Consider the following 25,825-nt stretch of genomic DNA (forward strand, 5'->3'; position numbering starts at 1 on the left):
AGCGCTGCATGAAGGCTCATTGGCAGACAAAGGCAGGAACAGGATATGTTTCAGCTTGGGTGCCTCTGGGAGGAGCAAGTGTTGGGATTAAAGTGTCCTGATGAAACTGCTCCTTTTCTTTGCAGACACAGACAGTGAGTTTCATGGGGTGGAATTTCTGCCAGAAGATCTCAGTGAGGCCCCAAACAAGACAGGAATGAGGGTGAACGAAAAATATTCCTGTCTACCTGCCGAGGAGAAGGGGATCCACATTATCAACATCCGAGCTATTGAGGATATCGGATATGTCCAGCATGAAAGTACAGTGAGTAAAGGACTTGCCAGATGTGTAATAGCTGACATACTGCACTTTGCTCCATACCTTATTTCTATTTGCTTCCACTCTCAGAACTCTCTGAAATCCTCTCCCTTCCTTTTTCAGGGGTAACGAGGAAGACTATCACCCCCCACCATCTATGCTAATTTAGTGGGTTTTGTTGCTTCATGTATGGACTGAAGAAGGAAAGCAAGGGCTCCTGTTCAACCTGTAGCCTAAAACAGGGTTGATTAGTCTCAGATTAAGTAATTTGGCACTAGGATTCTGGTAGCCTTTAAATCTCTTTGTCCATACAGAGTAGAGTCCACATGTCTAAAATTTCATACAAATCTATTGTTAACATAGGTAACATTAAACGAATAGTCTGTAGCATACAACAGAGGTTTTTTTCCTGGATAGATTTTCACTGTTATTAATTGTGCCTGGTTAAATACCTTAACAGGAATTTTAAGAAAAGTCAGTGACATGAACACCAACGTGATTAGGAGTTGGTTATGTCATAAGCATATAAAAATGAATTTATTCAGGTGAAAGAATTGAGGTGGAGTGGGCTATATAACAAATCTTGCTGAGGAAATATGTAGCAGAAAGGCAATACTTTCCTCATTGTGGAAACTGATGCTTAATTAGGAATGAGTGGGGAGGAACAATGCTGTCAGAACATAAATACTCCTCTTCCTATTTTAAAACTAAAATGTCCTTTCTGTGTCTTTCATTTGCAATCAGAGAGACAGGGGCCTTACATGGTCTAAATCAATGCATCTCTATATATTTCAGTGCAGCAGCACTGTAAGAAAGGATGTGGCTGGTGAGTACCTTTCAGCATTAATACCACATCCTTAAAAAAAACCCTCACCATTATTTATTTAAAACAGGACTGACAGGTTTCTTTGGACTCTTCACCTCTACCTCTTTAGCCGTGGGATATAGCTATTTTCATATATTAATAGATTTATTGAGACTATATCTTTAGTATCCACAGTTTCCTAAATTTTCTCTCCTAAGTTAAGTACTCAGTGAGTCCCTTTGAGGGTCAGCTTTTCAACAGGAAAGTTCAAAGAACTGCGAAGACCCTCATTCAGACTCTGTAGTGTAACCTACCCTCTTCCTGGTGGTAGTGGCTCAAAGAAACCAAGAAACTGAAAATTTTCAATGCTGCTTTTTTCAGCCTCCATCAAAAGAGTCCTTCAGGACAAGAAAAGTTGTGGCCAGAATGTACTGATCTCTCCTGATCTCTCTGAACAATTATAAACATCTGGCAAACTTACTGCTGTAATCTTCAAGAGCCATCTTCAGTCCTGTCTGCTTCTGTGATTTATTACTCTCCAAAACAGACTTACTAATTGGTGCTCACTGTCCCTCCTGAAGGCAGGCCAATGAGGATAGGAAGCGCTTGGGATCTGATTTGTTTACCTGTTTTATCTTCCTGCATTTACCACAACATCTATCAGTTGAGCCCAGTTTTTCAGAAATTGATCTTTAATTAATTAATAAGATCAACACATCTTTTTAAAATAAATGCAATTAGTTATCTTAAAAAAAAACAAAAAAACAGTGTTCCCATATCTTGTTTACAGCTACTGTTCATTCTGAAGAAGCTTTATATCCTGAAAATCCAGTTAGTTTCTATTTCCTAATATTTTGTTTCTATAAAAAAATCACACAACTGAGTTGCCTGCCACAAGGAGGCTGTCAGCTTGCTTTAAAAATCTTTCTGAATTCACACATTCTTGCCATTCATCATGAAGCAATCAGAGAGTAATAAATATTAATATCTTCTTTATTGTAGTAATGCATAAGAATTAAATGGAAGGTCTGGATTCAGCAGAAACACAAGGAGTCTGTGCCTTGTATGTATGTTTGTCTGCCTTGAATGTAGTGTTTTCATGGATAAATAAGACGTGGAGCACAGGAAAGAGGGGATGGTGTAAAGACTGAACCCTGTGGTGGCAGCAAATGCTGTATTTGTTCCATGATTTTATTATGTATCTATATATTTGGAGTAGAGGGCATAGGTTAAATGGAAAAGAAAGCCAGGTTCCTGAATAAAAAAGAGAGAGCAAGGGATACTAAAGGCAGGTACGGGACAAAGGTGAGATCCAGGGGCCAACGGGACTGAGGAGATGGGACCTAGAGTCCTGCTGGCACTAGACAGATGTGTCAGGTCAAGCTTCAAGAGCAACGGATGCTCAGGTGTCCCTGCCTTGGCAGCCGCTGCTCTTGCGCTGACCACTAACCCGCATCTTGGGCTGGTTGCCCCCCGTCGCCTTCTCCCAGTGACGTGGCAGGGAGGGGAGGAGAAACACCCTTCTAAACCTAGAGCCCTGGTACATAAATTCTCAGCTCTAGTGCCAGTCTGGGACCTGGGACCGTTTTGCACAGCAGAGCAATCCTTGTTGTGGCTACTGCTGCAGCCTCTCCCCTCAGCTGGAGTCAAGCAATGGAACAGCGTTTACTGCACCTCCCAGAATGAAGGCTCAATCCCTCCAATGAGTAAATGGCACCTTCCCTTAAACTGTGTTATCCTTATGCTCTCACCTGATTGCACTGGTCTGATTCCTTCTTTAGTGTCCTTCACCTCTCCTTTTCAACTGAGAAAGATAGGATTGGTTGCTTGAAGAAAAACCCAGTGGAATTTGTTGTCTGATGTGAATGTTGCCCGAGTGAAAATCACTGGAGGTTCAGCCATATCTAGTAGGCAAAATGGCAGAATAGACTGTCCCTTAAAGGCATTGATTTATAGTTGTGGTGGTTGGGACATGTCCTCCTCAAAGCAGCATTTGGAGAAGCCTGCCAGGCTTGCGTAACATTAGGTTGATATTGCACCACTGCAAGTGGGACCTGCCCACTGGCACCAAGACTCATGTGGACTGCAGTGTATGGGACGCACTTTTGAGGAATCAGGTGGAGATGGCACAGTGCCTGTTACTCTGAAAAAATATGACTTCTCATTTATCAGAGATCACCTTTTCTTATTATTTTTATAAGCTCTGGGGATGCTGTTTTGATGAAGTTTCAGTCATGTTGGATCTGATATGCTGTACAGTAAGATCATAGGTCGCTCTTTTCATCTGGGTTTTAAAAATTGGGCTTAGTGACAGCTGTTTGCAAATAACCTACATTCACAGCTTTAGTTATGAAACGAGCAGGTTTATGTATCCCAAATGGATTTTGACCAGTATGATTTGCAACTGGTAGCCAATTGCTATTATTTGGAGCCGGAGTCCTTTTCCCTGTACAGAAGCTTAAAATTCTTCTGTGAGATTAAAAGCCAGATAATGTCTCTGATCTCTGAAAGGTAATGATAAGTTAATGATAAGCTGAGATAAGTGTTTAGTGTAAAAACAAATGCAAGTTAGTAGTCAATTTGCACTCTAAAAATGGTCCATGCATCTTCAAGGGTAGAATTAGGAATTATGAATGAAAAGTGTTATTGCAGGCAGAAACCAATATTTGTTGGTATTTTTATATGTTTCTACAGTTGTCCTGTATAGTTTTCAGATAAATGCTTGAAAGCGGAGTTGTGTTTTAAGCCTTACATTTCTTGCATCTTGCAACACTGTAGAGCAAATTTACACAGCAAAATTTAAGACTGGAATAAAGCCTTTATCAGCATCAGATTGCAAAGAGAAATGGGTTTTATAGGACGGGAAGAAAGTGATGAACTCAGTAAGCAATGAATCCCCTTCCCTGGCTACAGCCCATTTGCATTTTTGGCTGTGCTTCGTGACCAGCTGGCTCCCTTCAGTCTGCATCTAAGATGATCTCTTTCTCAGATGATACAAACTTGCAGCTATAGATAAGAGAAGTGAGAAATGCTTGCACATGATATTAATTTATTTGTCAGAATTGAAACACAGATGGCATGGGTGAAAAAGGACAGATGATCTTAGTGGTGATTAACCCACAAAGGAGAAAAACAAATCCACCAAGTAGCTGACTTATGAACTAGCATGCTGGTAATTAGATTAAATCCCAGTCATTCTATCTATTTGTTTCTGGCCAATAAAATCCCAGGTGGCTAATCAGCAAAATCGCAGGTGTTAACTTGCAAAATTGTTTTAAGGAAGTTGCACATGGGGCCTCCTCCTGTATGCTTGATATTTGAAGATGGATCATTGTGTGCTCACAGCAAGGAGGAGTACTTAATAGAAATACGTGGTTTGTTTGGTGTCCGTCAGCATGTGCACTAATTATTCTTCTCCTCTCTTCTTCTCTCCACGCATTCCCTGGCTTCTAGTTGTTAAATTCCCTATCCAGAAATCCAGATGCGGACTGCAAATATGGACTCTACTTTAGAGATGGCAAGAGGAAAGTGGATTACATCCTAGTTTATCATTACAAGAAGTCCTCGGCAGGGAGGACGCTCACCAGGCGAATTCATCACAATGATTCAAGTGCCCGAAGCACCAAGCAGGATCAGCCGCTTCCTGGGAAGGGAGTGCACCTGGAGATGGTGGAAAATGAGCCTCACGTGGACTACCACGAGGACGACAAGAGGTTTCGCCGGGAGGAGTACGAAGGAAACCTCATAGAGGCTGGTCTGGAACTGGAACGAGATGAAGATGTAATGAACCATTTCCAATGGTTAAAGATAGGGGAGATAACTGATGGCCAAATCCTGGGAGATGCTGAGCAGGTCCTGTGAACCTGACTCTAAACGAAGTTGTGCAGGCTCAACACTGCCAGGATTTGCTTTCAGTCTTGCAGTGTTGTCCTTGCCCACTGATGAAATTCGCTTCACAGGAATAGGCCCAGTGTTGGTAATGTCCCAGCGAGGTGAGGTTTCTCTCCTGGACATCTGCTTGGCTGTGGCAGGTTGTGGCACATCCATTATTGCAACACAGGTTGTTGACGTGTTACTGTATCTAGAAGTGAGACTTAAATTGCTCTAAACACTAATCTAAGTTTGGTCGGTTTACAATATGCTGTGTTTTGGGTCCACCGGTAATTCTAGTTCTGCTGAAAAAAATCTGATAAAGACACTGGAATTTTTATACCTCAAAAGAATGAAATCTGTTCAGGAGGTTTTAGTAAATGCTCTAGTTTAAGTGCATGTCTCCATTTGTTTCTCCATTCTTAGACACCAACAGTGCAGTATATAACTCCTTTCACCTGAACCCCCAAAACAGTATATTCTATTAAAAGACCATTAGACTATACAAAAAATGGTGTGTGTGAAGTACTGCCAGTGTGCGATTAGCAGAAATAGCCACAGCCATATTAATTTCAAAGGAAGCTATTACACTTAAGTGATCCAACCAATATGCCTGGAATTATTGTGAGAGAGGGTAAAATTTTTGTTAGTTTTATTAAACAGGATCCACAAGTTGAGATTAAACATCTAGATCTGATCAGAGTATTTAAAAAAAAATAAGGTGTATCTGTTACCTATTATTCACGAATTACAGTTAAAGCCAATGGTGCAATGTAAAAAACCTTGTACTTCTTGTCCCCAGGTGTAAATAAGAACTGCTTTCTGTCAGACTTGAAAATTGTTGTAGTAGGTTGGAAATCCCCTTGTGCCAAGTCATAGAGATCTAAAAACATTTACAAGATGGGAGGTCCCCACTTGTGACAAGCAATATGATTTCAAATGATGCAGAAAGCTTCCGAGTTCATGCCAGGACACTGTAAACACCTGTTCTAGGGAACACTGTCCTTTCAGTACAAGATATCAAAACAGATCAGAAATGTATGGAGATCAAAGCCCCGGGGATTTGCATCAGCTTCCATGTCCAGCACGTCAGTGTAGGGAAAAAACCTACAATCAGTTGAGCTTGAAAGGAATGCCATAAAATTGCATTGGAGGCCTTACTCATTGCAAAAAGAGCAACTGTTTCTTAAACAGATGATGTTTACTAAGTCACTTAAACTGTCTTTGATTAAGTAAATTCAAAAATGGTTTTGAAGCTGTGCCATGTTTGAGGGCTGACAGGTATTTATGGCCTCTGAGTAATGGATTTCTAGAAAGGAGGTGCAGAATATTGGTGTCTGAAAACCAGTTATTATAACTGCCTGAATTTGTAGAACAGCAAGATTAGAAAGTTTCATTAAAGTTTCTTACTCTTCTGTTTGCTGAATGCCTGCTGGTTTGATATCATTTGTCTGGTGTCTTTGAAATGATTACTCCCACGAGACTGGCAAACAAGTACAGGTATATTGGAGAGTGCTGGAAGCAAAACCCCAGACCCATGCTTCTGGAGCAGAGCTCAGATAAGTTGTAGGATCCAAGCATACTATTAATATTATCATTATTATTTTTTAAATTCTTCCTACTAATTTTCCCAATTAAAATGCTTAGTGTTTTAACATAGATATTCCTGTCTGCATATGAAGCATCTTTTCTTCTTTTTTACTGCAGTTCTGATCCTTTGAGATATGGGCGACTTAGACAGTAGGGACTTTCTCAACTCCATTAATTACAAAGCACTCAAGAAATCATGTCATTTGGCTGTATGCCTGTGATTCAAATTTAACTGGCTGAGTCTATATTTGTGTCCATAGACATTAGTCTGTGTTTCCCAAACAGTTTTTATCTTCTCTGTTTAACCTTGTGATAATTGTTTTGGAAGACAATGGTATTTGTGATGGGAGCATTTTATAGCGACTCAGCAAAGAGAGGTGTTTAGTGATTGTCCTGTTGTTAGAAACTATAGTTGTTTCAAACAAATGAGATTGATAGCGTTGTCTGCAATAGACCCTTTGTTCCTTAAATATGGATGTAACACAAGGGGGAGAAAAGTGTTTAATTTTCTCTTATCAGTAGCATTGTCACCTTTTTCTCTTTTTTTAAGACTAAAATCCATGGGGTTGGATTTGTAAAAATACACGCACCGTGGAATGTGTTGTGTCGAGAGGCAGAATTTCTTAAGCTCAAGATGCCCACAAAAAAGGTGAGTGCTGCTTTTCTTTACTTCCCCCCGACCCCCCCCGCCCCGAAAGCGTAGTTCAAAGGTATACACCTAACAAACAGACTTTTCTTCCCACAAGCATTTTTAAAATAGTGAACTAATCTTCACAGATGATCTGGCAAGAAGGTCAGTATTCCTCTTGTATTTAACGAGAAAATGTGGCGGAGTCACTAAATTAGCTCAACAGAAAAAATAACTAGAGGGAGGAATGGATATCAAGAATTCTTGGCTCCTGCACTGTCTGATTTTGTACAGTACTTCATGAGTTTTATGTGTGCGTTTTGGTGAATGTTTTTCTCACCCATAAGACTGGACCTCTGAAAATGAATGTAACTTTGTGTGCACTGGGTTTAGGGGACTATTCATATACATCATTAGTCATATTTGCAGGAATTAGGACTGTGCTACCACAAAATAAATTACCTTTCAGAATATTTGAAGTATCATTAAAGAAACTGTAGTATATTTTCATCAGAGGCTAAATTCTCAATCATCTGTGATAGATAGCTACCTGTTCGGTTAGCATAGCTTAGAGATGGATTAATATTTGATGACATACTAAGTGCATGTCCCAGACTGCAGAGAGAAGTCTGTAATGGAACAAGAGACAATCTCAAAGCCCAATGTCATTTATTACAAAACTAGAACTATGCTTTTGGTTTGGATTTTATATCAGTGTCCATTATTGCCTCACTTATCACCAATTGTGATCAGAAGCATAATTAAAGTAAATCAAAAAGGCCTGTTGTGCTCATGCAGTTAAAGCTGTTTTGCCGCAGAAGAGAAGTTAGGTTGGGTGTTTTGTCTGTTTGCCAAAGAGGCTGCTGGGCCTTGGGGCATAGCCCAGGAGAAGCGCGACGTGAGCCTAGTGTTGTGCCCGAGAGACAGCTCAGACCTAAAGCCTTTCATCGGGTTATTTCCCCACAGTGGGAGTCCTGCCCGTGAGCTGCAGGTAGATTTTGTTGCTCACACTGTGAGGCTCGTAATTTTCTTCTGCAACCTGTCACAATTCCCGTGTCTTTGGTACTTGTCTTAGCACTGCAGAACTGCAGTAGACTTAGTGTCTTCATTGTTGTTGAAGGATATGGAAGATATTATTGTTCCTTTGGGGAACCATAATATGGTTCATTAATTTTCACCCGTAAGGGGTGAAACTCCTGAAATCTACACAGTATTCACAGGAAAGCCCCCAATACACCATGGAGAGGTGACCACTTCTCTTGTTTTGCATGGGGTGTTTCTGTAACTCCTCCTTCCCTTTGTCCCAGAAAATACTAAATGCTAGAGGAGCTGGTGCCTCAGGAGCAAATACAGAGTTTGCCTCTGTGCAGCACCCCAAACTAATTAGCTGGAAGTGAACAAGGGCCAGGCTGTGGCTCCAAGAGAATAAATAGACTTCTTGTGTTTGCCTCAGTTTGACTTTTTCAATCCATCTTTGTGTTTCTGAATGTTTTCAAAAAGGTAAGCTACACTTCTCATTACTTTGTTGTATTTATTTAAGTGATGTTTTATTCCTTACAGCTCAGTCTCTCTTATGAATAACTTGAAAGCAATAAAGTTTTACTGTTTTTTCTCTTTGTTTTTACCCACTCAGATGTATGAGATCAATCAGACCCATGGTCTTCTGAAAAAGATCAATTCTGTAATTCAAAAAATAACAGAACCCATTCAACCAAAAGTAGCAGAACACAAACCGCAGACAGTGAAACGCCTCTCCTACGCATTCTCTAGAGAGAAACAACACTTGTAAGTGAAAGCTTCATGTAAATATTCGTGTCAACAGGTCCTAGCCTTTCTGATATCAAATGAGGCATGAAAAGGTGAAAGAAAAATGAAAACCAACACTTTGTTAGTGATTACTATAAAGAACATTTTTTTCCATTTTGCAATAATTTTTTTTGTCTCACTGGTGAAGAATGAGCCTTTGTAGAGCCACTCTGTGAAATCTGTGTGCATTTTAGTTGCCATTATGGTATAGTATGGTATATATTACATACATATATAAGGATACAGATATACTTCTAGGCTGCAGAACAGAATTAATAACTTAATGTGTTTTGCAGTGGTCTTTTTTGGTGTAAAATAAGTTTCTCAGTAAAACTTGTAGGCAGAGGTACAGGTTGATAAATTGAAGAAGAATCTCATACATCTTGTACGAGCACTCACCCCGACATATACTGCAAACCAGGCCTTCTCTTTGTACGTGGTATGAAGTCAGTGGTAGCTTTGTCATTGATTTCAATGATCAGATCAATGGAATAGCTATAAATGTGGGTGTAAGACAAAATCCTAAGGCGGGGCCCGACCAAAGTTTTGCCTGCCCTGGATTGCTTTGCTGCTGCTGTTCCTTGGATAGCATCCCAGAGGAGAAGCTTTGAAGATTGTGTTTATGTATGTGCCAGCTGGAACAAATAGCAGTCCTAAGGCAGGATTTCTTCACTGTACATATGTTCTTTTTTTTCTAATAAAGGGACACAGAACACTAATGGAGTTGTGTATTAGATGCATGTTAGAGGGGCCAGTCAATGCACATGACATTTCACATATTCTTAGACTTGCAGGAAATGCATCTACATGTTTTTTGCATAAAGGGTGTTCCTACAGCAAACCAGCCTGATGGCTCGGAGAAAGCCCAAATGACGTTTCTTAGCTTAGGCTAGGACATGCCTTACACGGTTTCCAGCGCTGGCTGTTTTCGGTGTGGCCCCCTGTGCATTTGCTGAGTGAGGGAGGACAGAGTGGCTTCACGCGGCTGCAAGTGCAGCCCAGGTGATGAGGTTATGAGAAATTCTAGGCCAGCAGCGGCAGGAGTTCAGCTTAAATGAGCATCAACAGCCTCTTTGTGCAGAAAAACCTAAATATATGAAACCGGTGAAACAGATAAGCAGCCTCTTTAAATTACAAGTGTTGCAATGGACTTCCTTTTTAATGAGGTTTCTACAAGGTATTCTTTAACGTTAACAATGAGAGATCCCTGGGAGAGATGAAAATATTGAAGAGGTCAACAAGAGCAGGAAATTACTAGCATTTTTTTAACCTAATGAGCCTCCTTCTCATCTTTTAACAGATTTGATTTGTCTGACAGAGATTCCTTCTTTGACAGCAAAACTAGAAGCACTATAGTAAGTACTGTATATAAATAATTTATGGTGGATAGTGTATTAATCATGGTGTTAATAGCCCCTTTGCCAGCTTTAGTACAAGCCCATTACAAGTTTGTCTTTCTTTACCAAATGCCAGGAATTGACTATGACATCAATTATTTAGATGCTAAGAAAGCATTTCCAGCTCTAGCTTATATGACAAATAGTGTTTGATACAAACAGGTTGCCATCTTTTGTAAAATAATTTGGATCCTCTTTCTAGTTCACAGTTAACTTGGGACCTAGTTTCCCAGTAGAAATATCACTAGAAAGGAATAGATTTAGATTCTACCACTGGTTCTGCCATTAGCTAACTGGGAAAGCAACTGTAGACCTCTGTGTCTTGGTTACCCTTTTCCAGCTATACATTGCTGTTTTTATAAAGTGTTCTGAAATCTCCCAACAAAAAGTTCAATGAAACAGCAATGAAACAGAGAATAATATTTCTAATTTTTAAGCCAGTTTGAGTTAGAGAACAATGTTAAATATATTGGGGTTTATGTGTTAACATCAAAATTTACATTAAGCAAACACAACAAGGACAGAAAACTGCAGCTTGTTCTGATTACCTATTTATATATTTGTTAAGTTGTATTACGTTAGCTAGTATGATGTACGCATACCCAGTACTGAGACTGGGTGCTGAGCCATTCCTGCCTTCATCTTAGAGATTCTGTCTGTTTGTTCAATGCTAGTATGGGACTTTTACTCTCGTAATTAAACTTCTGCAGTTCCCTTACAGGAGGGAAGCCTAGTATAGCAATGTTGTATCGCAGACTGCATTTGAATACTTTCTTATGACTTACAGAACACAAAATAGAATGGGAGATAAGGTTTAGTCTCCCCTATAGTCGTTGAGGGAGTAATTGTAAAGAAAGCTCATGTGACATCCAGGGGAGTTGGAAGGGGTTATGCCAAGTGCTGCAACACTATTGCAAAGTAAAATATGGCACCTTTGCCCCATTCCTCTGCTGCTTATCAGTGCATAGGAAGGTGACTGTGAGCATGCCGTTATCTTATTAACTAACTATATTCTTTCGGATGCTAAGTGGTTTTGAGAACTTATATCACCTTATGGCTGTCTCTTATTCCTTCAGTGATAACGGATGTAAGATTTCTAGCTTCTTTTTCCTTCTTTGAAGCTCCAGCGTACAGGCCACCGTGATGTAGTTCCCCTGTAGTTTGAAGTACAGCTTTTGACTTGAATGCAGATTATCATAGCTAGGTGAATTTGGCCAAGGAAGGCAAATTTAGCAGCATAGAAATGGAAAGAAGATGACAAACGTTGAATTGATTTATTTGTAATAAAACATTTCATTTGAGATTGAAAAAAATAGCTTTTGTTTGTAGACTTTCTCTTATACACCTAGAAATATAATTTTAAAAACTTGAAGGAGTATGTACTGGTAAGAAACTTAAGGGAGGAAGTGAAGAGTTAAAATTCATGAGAACAAGCTGTGTGAGAAAGGCAGCAAGACAAAATGGCACCGAAGGACAAAAGGATGAGCCACCTAGACTAAATGGGCACTGGACAGAAACACTGGAGCTAGGAGCAGAGGGCAGGAGGGAGATGAGGGATTCTTTTATTTTATTTAACCACTAAAGGAACACTGACGCATAACAATAATAGCTAGTATGTTGCTTTGTTGGAAATCCCTGTAGGTAACCTAGTACTAAAAGGCACGTTGAGTGTTTCTCAGCATCACTTTATTCTGCGTGCATTTTTCTTTCTATTCTTCTTTCTTAAAGTTTTCTCCTGCCTTTCCAATATGTATTTTTAAACCATAGTGCAAATATTGACCCTTCCGCCTACTGCAAAATGAACAGGAATCTAGTCACTCCCTATGAGTCTGTTGAATAGAAACTAAGCCAAAGACCTTTTACTTATTTAAAAAAAAAAAAAATTGTGTAACTGAAAATCTCTCTGTGACAGCCCTTTAGCTCACCCAAGGTAAAAGATAACACAAGGCAAGCCATGAGGGGGATTGCCTGGCAGGCCCTGGTCACTTCCCACTGTGCTGTTGGCCCATAGCTGAGTTGCCACCTGGCTGGAAAGGCGAGAAGCGTCTCTCGTCCGTTCCTTGCCCGCTTGGTCCAAAGTGGCAGATGTTTTGGATGAGCCAGGCCAAGTAAGCACATAGATTAATGAGCATCCCAAAGCTGTGAGTCTCCGGACAGAGGAGGCAAAGGGCGGGCTGTGCATTTACTCACATTGAATGCCTCCGTTTTTCTTCTGCTCCCACCATGACCCTGGGCTGGCGCAGGTGGCATTGCCTAAGAGCACATCTCTTCAGCAGAACAGCATGGGGTGAAAGTTTAACCACTCAGGCAGTGTGATAAAATGTGCAAAGTTTATTTGACAATAAACGAAATAAATCGTAAGATATACATATCCGTGTTGCCACCAAGATCATGCAAACTAAGAGATTTTAAGGTCAACTTGTTTTATTTAGTCCAGTTTCTGATAAACTGCTGCATACTTAGAGACATGCATAAACATTGTGGGCCCGAACCGCTGGCAGTGAGATGTGTTTAGCTCTGTTGAAGTTAGTGGCGTGAAGCCAACTTGCACCATCAGAGACGAGCCCGGTACACCGCTTACAGCTGAATGCCGGATCCTGCTGGAAACGTGTTTCTGGGCTTTGATCAATGTCTTATCTAACAGGAGTGAAATAGCATTTCTATTAATTGAATGGTTAAATGTAATCCTGTTTCTCTCCAACAAATGACAATCAGATATCTTGGTAATCGGCTATTTAGTTAAGCCTTTCTCTCTTGTACAGTGCTGTGTATGGAAATCTTTAAACTCTGCTATCCTGAATGCCATGACTTTTATTAAAGAATGATGACTTCATCAACATCTTGGTTTTGCCAGTACTTATATTTGAGCTGTACACAGAAAGATTTTGCTTTTCGCTGGCAGTATCTGAAGTAACCCTTTCCTTTCTCTTATTTTGTTTGTGTAGGTTTATGAAATATTGAAAAGAACGACATGTACCAAAGCAAAATATAGCATGGGTAAGGAACTTTATTTAGGTTTAAGATCGATGTCATTTCAGGTATTGAAATAATTACAAGTTGTAACTGGCTGTGGAGTTTAGGGTTTTCCCCTGCTCTATAATTTGATATATATGGATATAATTGTTTTATTTAGAAATTTAATCTAATTAATGTAGCTAATTGGAATTTTTTTCAAATGTGAATACAGATTCAACTCTAAATCAAATGGTAAGTGAGCATAGCCCCTGCAGATGTTAAGTAGGTCCCTTACAGCAGTACTGGATGATAATATAAAACAGTAAGATATGCCTTAGGAAGTGGATATGTGCTTTGTATTGATTCGGTTTTACACTTGCTGAAATATATGAGAGCATTACCATGGATTTCAGTAACTGTGATGAAAGCATATAGGTTGGTCCAGTCCCTTCAGTAGTGTCCTAAAATTTTAATCACAGGATGTTTTTTCAATCACTTGAGTGAAGGAGTCTTAATAGATGATGGTCCAAAACACCATTATATGTTGAACTGTGACTAACCCAGTAGAACAGCCAGGGACTGAGGTGTCACTGAAATTTGAGTGATCTCTTTGCCCTCGAAACTGTTGTTGCAGATCGGTGGATGTGAAGTTAGTACTGCCATGGCCCAGAGTTGCAGGATTTCAGCCTTAGGGCTTGAGTTCTAACAACTAAGTTCGTAATAAGGGTAAACATGAATTGCAAGTCAGGTCATCTGAAAGAGTTGCTAGCCAGTTTTCCTCTTCAGCTGTTCTACAGTTTATTTTAAACATGTTATGAGTTATAGGTATATATTTGGTTGTGGTACTAAAGTTAACAAATAGTTAATAGTAAACCCAATTATATAAGGTGGAAGGCTGATTTCCCTCATGTCCAGTCTTAACGACAGACAACCAATAGAAACCAGTGCAGATGAGAAAAGCATGAATGTGAGAGAAAATATTTGATAACTTGGGATCTGTTAAAGTGTTTATTTGCCTACAAGCAGTTAAATAAAACAATGGAAACTTGAATTACAGGTAGTTCTGTTCAATATTGACCCATAAGCTGCTTAGAAACCCATCAAATAATAGAAGAATAATTATGCCAGAAATTACTTCCATGCTTTGACTTTTCTGATGAAGTAACAACATACAATGTACGATTGTTGAGTCCTTATATACACTAAATTTACTTGGTGTTCAGCCAGTATTAACAGAAGTACTGTTTCCTGTAGCATGCGAAATCCAGTTTAATTTGTGACTTTCAGGACCCTGTTTTGAGTTCGGTGCTGGATCATTTTCATTGGAAATAATGTATCTGCACTCCTGAAAGGGGAAGGTCATAGAGCTCAATTTGAATTCCTGCCTTGGAGTTGGTTACTCACTCTCTTTTTTTTCGGTCCAGAAATGGGAAACAGGTCTGCTGAATAGGGCAGAGACTAAAGGAAGGTAAAGCATTAGGATTCCTGGATCATTCTTTTTCCAGACTGGCAAGGTCACACAGTATGCTTAATAAAAATGTCATTAGGCCAGAATGTCCGTGGGTATAGTCAGCATAACTCAATCGGGTCCTTTGTGTTCCAGTGCTGGAACGCTGGGTTACAACCCAACAAAGGTTTCAAACAGATTTGAGCAAACACAGATAATGCTGCTACATTTCTGTCCAGCAGGAAAGAGGCAGCTGCACAGTGAACACTACAGTCTTTGTTATTTATTTTGCAAATTTGTGAAAATGCGAATATGTCTTAATCTTTTAAGACTGATATGTAGAAGGGTGTTGCATAGCTCTTTGGTAGCACAGCCCTAGAAAAATAACTTATCTGCTCCCCAGTTGGTTCTGTCAGGCATGTAGAAACACTTGTAGGCAATTTGTAGTACTGTATGATCTTAAGTAGGACTTTCAGAAATAAAGATACTGCAAGATTCAGAGCATTCCTGGAGCAATTCCACCAGCAGGTGCTTAGTATCTTGAAAATATTAGTATATTTGAAAAATCCTCCCTTCAGGAATAACCAAAATGTCTTCTGAACCTACAGTGACCTGTTTCCTGATTCATACTCACTGTTCCTTCAAATCTAGTCCCATCCTGTTGTTAGCAAGAAGCTGACAAGCAACATGAAGCCCACCGTAGCACATTGGTTTTGTTTTCTTTAAATTCTCCACAGTGCCAGCAGCTAAATTTTTTTTTATTGGTGTTAATCAGCTTAGCTTTGCTCAGATGGAACTACTTGACTTTGCTCTAACCAGCCTGAAATAGCCCAGATTCAGTACTCAACGCTGGTAGGCAGAATCATCAAATATATCTTCATAGATAACATGGCACCTTGAGACGTGGGTCATGCTCCATAATTGGCAATTAGTGCCAGTGGCTCTAACGGAACGTTATTAGAGAAGTTGCGTGCTGCAGCCCTCCAAGGTCTAGGTCCAGTCCAGCAACCTGAGGGGTTTCTGCAGCAAGCTGACATTTTCTAAGTGCCCCTCATTCATTATGCTCTCCCAGCTGGACACACGACTTCTCCTGGTCCACTCTCACTTCCCTTACTCTGTCCTGAAGGATAAGGAATGATACCAGACCTGGGAAGGCAGAACTCTGCAGAGTCCATTATGCAACATACCTTTTGTAGATGAAGCATTTACTGCTTTCAGGCTCATGCATGTAACTAATAAACGGATGTGTAAACAGGGAAAGGAGAGGGAAGAAAGAAGGAAACTACACTTTTAAATAAAAGACGAAAATGTGGTAAATATGGTAAGTAAGCCAAGGTCTTTGCAAAGGCTTTCCCTACAATTTCTCTAATCAATCTGAAATCTTAATTCAAAACTTTGTGTGTATGATGAGTTTGTATGTGTGTTCCCATATGCCATCAATTCCAGCCATATTCTTCTCATGATCGAGCCTTCTGCTACACACTTTCAAATCTGCAGGCTTGCCCTTAAATCAAACTGACTTTTCAGAAAATGTAATTTATTATAATGACTAATTCCAAGTCATTGGCTTCTAATTCTTGATTCTCAAATATATGAGACTTCCTCTTGCTCTCTGCAGTTTTCCATTCCATAAAATGAGTCATGTTTAATAACCTATTTGATTAAAAATGAAACTACATGGAGAGGAATGAGATGGCAGAAAAATCATTATCTGACCAAATGACTGTTATTTTGAGGGAAATCTCAAGGAAGGAGGATAAAGAATGTCTGACCTCGAAAATGCAAATAACTCTTATGTCTTTATTTTTCAAGGGATCACCAGCCTGCTTGCCAATGGAGTTTACAGTGCTGCATATCCTTTGCATGATGTAAGTGATCTTGGAATATATTTTACAAGTCTACTATCTGACACCAAGAAATCCTTAATGTGTTATGTATTAATGGCCTCATCCCAAACAATAGTGTGTAGGAGCCTAATTTTCTGCTTGCTTTTATGATGACTGTAATAACTTCTGCTGATTGTTTCCATCACTGTGCTTGCTTTTAATGAATTTGCCAGCCCTGCTTTATCCTTGATGATCATAAGTGATGTTTTACCAAAACATTAGAAGAGTTGTTTTAGTGGCTTAGCAAATAAAATGCTTGTGTTAGTTTTTGACCTTTTGTTCCCAAGGACTCTGGCATCATTGCTACGATACGTATTTATTTTTGTGGCACTTCTGGCATTTCTGTGGCTAGTTTCCTGATCTGAATCTTCCTGGCATTCCCTTGCAAATAGGGAGATGTCAGTGACTGGGTGTTTGTGTGACTGGTTGCCACTGGGGAAAAAACATGAGCTAGAATTCGAAGTGACACTTTTCATGGAGCTGGATGTTACTCTAGACCTTGTTAGTGTTGAAATCTGCTTTTGATCAGTTGAGTAAGATGTCAAAATCTGTTAAACTGTAATGTTCATTGAGACTGAGAGGATTAGAGACAAGCAGGGAATTTTGGTGGCCTTCATACCTGAGTTTGGGATCCCCATCCTGTCATAGTAGAGTGGTAGATGGACAGCAATTGGGTGCTGATGAAATTTTACTCATAATTTCAAGGTGTGGCTAGGACTGGAAAACATGCCCTCTCAGCTAGACCCTTACAGAAAGGCTTAACAGGTATCAAGGGGATGTCACACTAATGCTGCCCTTAATGTACTGTTTGGGAAAGTGTATAAAGAATACTGAGCCTGATGCAGATGTTACAGATGCTTTTCCAGTGTGTGGAAGTACAGGAGTGCAGAAATGAAGTGTATCTTTTCAGTTTTCTGCTCTTCTCATTTTCACTGATTTTATGCTGGAACTTTTACACTAGCCATAATGTTTCATCTGAGAGTAATTGAGATCAGAACAGGCTCTTTGCCTACCCGATGTTTATTGTGAATGTCAGGCACTCTTTCTTAAACTAAAATGATAAAATTTAAAAATCCAGACCAGTTAAATAAACTGCTCTGCATGTGCTTGTCTAACATCTTTAGACAACTACTGATGTATAGCTTATTTATTGTCTTAGTTTACTCCTTTATTGTATTTTAAAATAGCTCCAAATTAAAACCTCAAATCTAATCAGCCCTGAATGTTTGGAGAGTCTGGATATGGATGAGCTCCCTGCTGGGCTCTTCTCTTTAAAGTGGACTGAGCTGAACCTCAAACGCCACGGAAATACCACATCCTTTCCCTTGACATTTTTAGGCCACCTTTATTACTTATTCATTCCTTTTTCCCCCATGACAGACATTATTACTCTTTCTTAATGTGCTTGATGACAGAAGACAAAGTGTGCTATGACAAATGAACTCCTAAAATACAGCATTATTTTACAGATTACTTTTCTGTTTTTGATGCATTAAGTGAGTAGGATACATGGGTATGCAAGATGCATAGCAGCTCTGGGTGCGACTCATTGGATGACGCAAATTTTCTTTTTTTAAAGGGTGACTATGAAGGTGAAAACGTCGAACCTAATGACAGAAAAGTAAGTTGATATAAGGGATTTCTGCATGTTCACAGATGTCTCAGCCTGAAGTCACCTGTTGGAATCTGGAAATTTGCCAAGGTTTCACAGAAAATACCACGGAGAGGCACCAAATGCCGTGCAGTAGAAGTACTTAAGTACTTTTCAGTGTTTAAATCTGCCCCAGCATGGAATGCAGTATTAATATGTATAAATTACCAAGCTGATAATGATACTTTTCTCTCCATATTGGTAAGAGTATTAATAGCATTTGCATACAACTCCTCCTAAAGTTTGGGTGGTGTAATTTCAGGCCAGATCTGATAAGATATACTCAACCATAGTATGATATCCATATGTGATGCAAATCCTGCTTCACTCCACAGAGAGCTCTGATTTAAGCACTCCAGCTTCTGGTGAAATAATGAGTTGCTAATTTGGAGTGGGAGGATCAGAATCAGGCTGGTGGAGGAGCAAGGAGGGAATTGAAAACATAAACAAAAAAATTATTGGGAGGGATAACGATTGTCATATTTCTGATAAGTATTCATTCTCTTGTATGTCAGCTAAGTTCTAATATGTGCTGTTCAAACAGAGCCTGCTCGATGGATGTATATGATACATATGTATCACTTTTCACATAAGTCTGTGGTTTAAATTGTGTGGTTTATGGGTTGTTTTTATTGTCGTATACTGAAAGACATTTGTTTACTGTAGTAAAACTAGTAGGAATTACTGTAAGGAAATGCTGTTCATCAGAAAATGCCAATTTATCTATACTTTGCAGAAAGCTTGATTTCTTAAATTCAGGGTGGAAGTACTACGTACTTCTGATCACTCTTCTAAAGAAGATGCGCATTTTTTTCTGGTTAGCAGACAAGACCTGAAGCAGAGAGGTTAAGACCACTTCTCTCAGGAGAAGTTACTAAATTTGGGTGCTATATGTGCTGGGCTCTCGGACTTGAAACACACTAACTTTGCCTTTCAGACTTGCTTCATGGTCACATCTCCAAAGAAAGTCCGTAGAAAAGTGTGGACTCAGGTCATATGAAAAGCAGATCTAAAGCCTTCCAAGTTGGTCATATAAAAATAGACACCCAAAATTAAAGGCCTGTTGGACCTTAAGGTGTAAGTGGCTCACCAAAAGCCAGCTACTGTTGTCAGCGGCAAAGCTAAGCTCCAGGTTCCTGGTCCAGGTTCCTGATTTTCAGGTCTAGGAACAACTTTTTTCATTCTTTCTTTCTTTTTTCCTTTTTCCTCCCTCTGTTGATTTACGTTAAAAATACCACATATGTGTCATTTCATTATTAAGCAACACATTGCTCAAACAAAAATGGGATGGAAGTCCACGTTTTCTCAAAGAATCTGGATTATCATCTTTGTTACTAACTTTCAAAACCTCACAAATTCACTTATTTCACAAGTTCACTGTGTGTTTTCCAATGTTTACGTTGGCTTTTGACTTCTAGTTCCTTCAAATAATCTTTTGGCATGTTTTGGCATGTCTCTTCTGGCTTCTTGAAGCTTTTGTTAATCTAATCAAGTGCTAGGCCAGGCTGTGCCTTTTTTACAGCAAAATTAAAGATTTGAGGCATAGAAATGAAGTAAATATTTAGGGCTAGTGTACTCATCTCCTATAATCATGTCTTTGAAGCTGTGCTTTGAATATCAGGCTGATAAACGTCAGGATAAATGAGATAATTCATTTGTATTTTAACTACAAACTTCTATGTTATCTTTATGTTTGAAGTGCCGTACAAAACTGAAAAATGGCACGGATGCAAAATCTCCTTAGTTCAGTATTTTCCTGCTATACTTGACGAGCTTAGGTCACAGAAAAAGGATCTAATTTTCAGTGCAAACCTAGACTGTAAAAAGGAAGCCGGTAATAAAAGGATAATCTCAGCTAGTGCACATGAATGCTGAGGTGTCCCAAAGCATTAATTGTTTCCCACACATCGAGAGTTGATCTTGAACTGTAGGAAACATGGTTGAAAGAAATCTCAATATATTCTAAAGCAAAGTAAAAATAAAATTTTCAAGAATGTTGAAGTTTATTAAAGGCCTGCCTTTCAAGCTTCGGTTTCTGCTCTTGCTGTTGTTAGGAAACTAATAAAGATTGATTAATTTGGGTTGCAGAGAGGAAAATGCATAGTTCACTCTATTTTTGACATCATATTTTTATAAAAGTAAAAATGCAGTTGTGTTTTTGAATGGTTTAAACCATTTGCTTGAGAAATATAGCACAGCAGTCCAGCTTGGAAAGTTTGTATTAACGATTTGGCAAGAGAATTGCAAAACTGCTCTAAGAACACTGTTTGCTGTATGACTTTTTTGTGACAAAATGCCAGAAGTAGGAATGCATATGGGCAGAAATTGGAATGGCAGTATGCCTTTCTTTTTCTTTTTTTGGATATCACTGGAGAAATGTAGGAGGCTGACATATGTTAAGTTTCTCCCTATCATGATAAGATAACCTACTGACTTCGAGCACTATCATCCTGTTTGATCTGTCCTTCTGTGTCCAGGATGAATAATGCTGGCTTCCCTGGTCATAGCGGTGATTAGTGGAGCATGTCATGTTTCTTAGGTTGTGGCTCCATGTCACAGTTTCCTCCACAGCAGGCCTGGCCATGCACCCTGCAACCACCCATAGAGGTTACCATCCTCTCCATTGTGCCAAACCAGTGCTTGGTGTAGCTCTGAAATTTTCTGCTAAGTTATTTGGTTTGAAACGGTGGGTTGTTTTTTTTTTTTTTTTTGGAGTGTTTTTTTGTTTGTTTGTTTTGTTTTGTTTTGTTTTGTTTTTTTAACTTGGCTCCTTCACAGACTCGGCATAGCCTGAAGCTGCAGAGGCATTTTCACAGTGGCAGGATGGTCTCTATGGTGGCTGCAGGGAGCAGGTGTGATGGCTGCAACAGGTAGCGCTGAAACCACTTAATTTAAGTTTGTCCTTAAAAGGAGCATATGGAGCCGCAGCCCACAGCACAAAAATTTAAGAATGACCCACTTCTTGATTTTGTAAATAGGCTAGCATTCATATATCCGCCTTAACTCTCCACACCTTAATGCTTTGCTTACTATTTTTTGTTAACAGTTTAGAGATAGCTTTAGGTTTAGAGTGGTGTCAGGAGAAAGCGGTGTGCCTGAGAGCATGCCTGTGCCGTACACAGAGCGATCAGATTTTCCCTTGGGTTCTCCCTGATTCAGATGAGGTTTGCTGATGGCCCGTGCTCCCCGTGCCAGTCAGCAAATCATGATCTGTTGAGCCCGCTGATAGTCCTCACTCACCTTTTGACAAGGTAAAATGAGTAAGCATCAGTATTCACTTGCTCCCACACATTTAGGTCCAAGATCAGATAGTCCAAGCAAGTAGGTAAAAGAGATTATTATATCTGGGTAAGACATTCCCAACTGAGACGCTCTACCTATACATGGGTAGGTAGTCCATCCAAAACTTACTGCTTTTCCAGTTATTTCATTCATTTCCCTCTCAGAATCTGAGTTTTATTTATTTATTTATTTTTCAGGGCAGTCTGGGTGGGGTTTTGAACAGTATCTCGGTGTTTCAAATCCCATTAAGGGTGACTAGCCTCGCTTTTGAAATTCTGCCATCTGGCATATTTAGTTTTGGAAGCTCCGTTGCTTCACTCTTATTTACATAAAATTCCCATGATCTTTCATGGGAATTACAGATTTTAAAAAAAAGGAGCATGTTAAAGCACAGCAATTGTAAATGTACAGTAGATGTGGCAAAGCATTATTGCCAGTAGAAAACTGGATTTTTAAACATTGTTAGAGTAAGGGATGACTGAGACTCAAAAGCATTGTACAGTTTACCCACTTGTGAGTCAAGCAGTAAATATTGGCTCTGCACTGTTGTACCTTTCCCTGTTAAGAATATGAGACCATAGCAGTTTAGAAAGTGATAACCCAGGAATAGTTTCTGGTCTGTGAAGTTTCTTAATATTATTAATCTGTTTGCATTTACATGATAAATATTGAAGGATTTATCCATTGTAACACAGTATAATATTAAATATTAAATGTGATTGCTGCTAGAAGTAAGCCTTCCCTTTGCTGATAGCATTTAGAATAGGTACACTGCTGCTGAATATGATTAAAATTACAGATAATCTTAAAAAAAGTGAGAAGAAAAAAGACCACCTGACAGCAAAACTTAAGACTTTTACTGGCTTTAGAACTTCAAAGTATTTCCTGTCTAACTTGTTCTAATTCTCCATAGTCTATCTGCTTTTTACTTTTTTTGCCCAGCATTCTATGAAAAGAAATATCTCAGTAATGATGAGTTCATGCTTTTATATTTGAGCGAGAAGTAGAAGAGAAAGAGATTATGTTGTTGCCAGATGAATTCATGAAAACAGAAGTGACCATCAAAGCATATCCTTTAATTATTAGTAATCTGTCCAGGAGCATCCTGTAATCTAGTTCATGTCATTGGGTCAAAGCAGGAAAAGAAGCAAAAAAGGAAGAGCTGCATTCACAAGTAGATCCAAAGCTTCTGTTCTCTCTTATTCCATAGAAGCTGTTATGGTAATGGGAGAGTATGCCTGGTGGTCAGTGAGCACTGTCTATTTTATCCAATATTTTTTGTACATACATACTGATTTCTTGCTCGATCTGTTGACCTGAATTAAAAAAAATTGAATCTGAAAAGTGCTATTTATATATTTTACAGAGTAAAGGATAAGTTGAAGGTCTCAGAAGAACCTATTTTTGTGAGGGATTCAATTTTATAAATGGCTAATGGGGATTGTTGTTTTCCTTGGCCCATATTCTAACCAAAAGGATGAGCGGAAATCATCACGTTCATCTGAACAGCTCTTAAATGCAGCCTTCAAGGCACTTCTGCACGTTTCCTCTTGATGGATGCTGAATATTAGTATAGTGAAAACAAACGAGTTTATTCTAGTTTGTTCTGTCTAACAACTCAAAGCATATTCATCCTTCACATCCATTCTGCTAAATACCTGCTACAAATCATAAAATCAGGACTACCCTCCCTGTCTCTCCACTGTAGTTATCCATCAGCCGTGCTGTTGAAGAGTCTTTTAATGCACTGGAACTCATCACTGTATTACAGCATGACAAATCATCAAATTTGATTTTAATACTTAATGCAGACTGCATGTATTGGCAGACTGGGTTATGTGTTGAAACCACAAAGTGGTGAGACGAGATCACAGTGTGAGCTCTGTAGTTTGTTTGAACAAGAGGAGAAACTGGTTGTTTGAAGTGCTTTAGCTTTAGCCTTTCTTTCTGTTTTGCAGCTCCTGTGTGAGGAGTGGGCAAGCTATGGAGTCTTTTATAAATATCAGCCCATTGACCTGGTGAGGTGAGAATTGCCACTGTAATGTTGTGTTTCCACAAGGAAGTTCTGAAGTTATGTAAACTGATGCTTTATTATACATGCTGATGTACCTGCACGTGATTCTGTTCTTGGGTATTGCCTGGTGGGACTCCTGAGAATGGAAAGTTCCTTGATTTTTTTTAGAGAAAATCAAAAATTTTCCACATGTTTAGAAGCAAGTTGCTGTGTCCCACGTAGTGTACAGGCTTTCAGGGGATGGGGCAGAAACAGGCAACCGCTGCCTGCGGGGACTCTCCATCTGGAACAAGTGGTGGCCTACCCACAGGGGAGTCACCAGGGAAGGGAGGACACGTCTCCACCAGGCCATGGCATGCGGTGCAGAGCTCTGCCAACAAGCGTGGCCCAACAGGACCTGGCAGAGACGTTAATTTGGGTTCCAGAGAGACTGCAGCACAGTACTGCAACCAGGCAATGGTGTTTGATCAGCGTAGCTGCGATTAACCTAGTGGAAACAAGGCAAATTGGGCTAGGCATAGAAGAAAGCTGACATGCCACCTCTGGAGCTCGGGCAGGTAGGGCTAAGTCAGGGATCCTGCGCCGTGGTATTGCACAGGATATGCACACCCTCAGGATATGCTCCTCAGTTCTGGCACTTCATCACTTCATTGATTATTGGATATGCAGCAAATGCATAAGAACCAGAAAAAAGATGCATTTATTGAGTTGTGCTATTGCAGCATCATACTTGAGTGATTTCAGACAGAAGGTACACTTGGGCTGGCAGTTCTGTTTAATTAATAGCCCCACGAGAAAGAAGTCTCATTTCTCTGTTCTAGATATCTGCCTGCTTGCCCCACACATCTAAAATCACAGCACAACTCAGAAGTTTTAGGTGCTCAAAAGAGTGCAGGATTTCAGTATTCTCAAAGAATTCTGTTTGCTCATGATGAGAGTTAAGACCCTTTGGAGTAAATATGTTAAAGAAAATGAGATGCTTTTTTAAAAGGATTAGCTCTCACAGATGATCTAAAGATACTAATTTACACAGCAGAAAAGCAGAAACAATTGACAAGTTGGAATGACTGGCTTTCTTGGTGCCTGTATCACTAGATTAACTCCAAGTATCATGAGAAAAAGAGTCTTCTGAGGGGAAAAAATTCCCACAGGTCATCAGATCTTACTTTCTCCATGCTTAATCCAGCTGTGATTCATAATTTTAGCCATGTTATATTTTAAGAAATAGGAAACATTGCTCTTTTTTTTTTTTTCTTTCAGAAAATATTTTGGAGAGAAGATTGGACTATATTTTGCCTGGCTGGGAGTTTATACACAAATGCTTATTCCAGCTTCAATTGTAGGGATTATTGTTTTTCTTTATGGTTGTGCAACTGTGGATGAGAATATACCAAGGTAAAACAACAACAGTAAAATGCTTCTGTAGGCTAATTTAGGCCAATTACAGGTGACGGGAGAAAATGATTTTGGGGGTTTGAACAGAGGGAGCATTAGCATTGTGGATTATGCGGAGCTTCAGCTTTCAGCATGGGCTAATCAAAGGATTTTCTGCTGAACAACAGATTTTTCTTCTATTATTTGAGGCAACTAGAAACTCAGAATAAAATGTTACCTGCCAGAATAAATGTGTTGTCAGTAGTGTCTAGGGTGAGCACAACTGAAGCTGTGGCTCCCAATTTCTAGGGCTAGCCCTGTGCTGTTCACAGTGTAACAGACTGCCTTAATCTGTGTTTGCTGGCTGTGGCTTCCAGGCGTCTGTCTGCCAGCAGGCGATTGCCAGAGTACAGTGTGCTCTGTCCACTTTCTGTCCTCGTGCCCTGCATGCTTCATCTCTTGGAAGCTGTGCATAAAATGAGGCAGCTCCACAAAGATGGGCTGTCTTGCAGTCCCACTGATTTCTGTTTGCAGTAAGTGGTGGAGCTCTACAAAGGGCTGGGAATGGGTCTCAGAACTGAACCACATTTCTAAATTGTTGATGATGCTCCTAGTGTTGCACTAATGTACTAAATAAAAATAACTCTTGGCTGGTTGCTCTTTTTTTTTTTTCCCCTAACTCAGATCATTATGTAAATTAATGTTAAAGCAAACTAACAAAATGCAGCTAATGATAGGTGTTGATGCTTCCCACCATAAAATGGTGAGGAGCATATTGGGAGTCATAAAGATAAATCAAGACTATACACGTCTAAAATAGGC

At 39.6% G+C, this 25,825-nt stretch overlaps 1 protein-coding gene across 4 annotated transcripts in view; it reads left to right on the plus strand.

The window, feature by feature from the left end:
- ANO1 (anoctamin 1) overlaps positions 1–25,825 on the plus strand; it is a 91,343-nt gene that overhangs the window by 38,172 nt on the left and 27,346 nt on the right. For 2 of the 4 annotated variants that reach the window (XM_067296266.1, XM_067296269.1), the window contains exons 2-12: positions 126–304; positions 4,557–4,883; positions 7,114–7,212; positions 8,825–8,976; positions 10,298–10,352; positions 13,340–13,391; positions 16,052–16,117; positions 16,609–16,664; positions 18,262–18,303; positions 23,574–23,638; positions 24,890–25,024. In XM_067296266.1, the coding sequence (XP_067152367.1) occupies positions 126–304; positions 4,557–4,883; positions 7,114–7,212; positions 8,825–8,976; positions 10,298–10,352; positions 13,340–13,391; positions 16,052–16,117; positions 16,609–16,664; positions 18,262–18,303; positions 23,574–23,638; positions 24,890–25,024 (1,228 nt within the window). The remainder of the gene's footprint in view (positions 1–125; positions 305–4,556; positions 4,884–7,113; positions 7,213–8,824; positions 8,977–10,297; positions 10,353–13,339; positions 13,392–16,051; positions 16,118–16,608; positions 16,665–18,261; positions 18,304–23,573; positions 23,639–24,889; positions 25,025–25,825) is intronic. The other 2 variants (XM_067296267.1, XM_067296268.1) reach the window with 2 other exon arrangements.

Source organism: Apteryx mantelli, chromosome 4, assembly GCF_036417845.1.
Source record: "Apteryx mantelli isolate bAptMan1 chromosome 4, bAptMan1.hap1, whole genome shotgun sequence".
Classification (NCBI taxonomy): Eukaryota; Metazoa; Chordata; class Aves; order Apterygiformes; family Apterygidae; genus Apteryx; species Apteryx mantelli.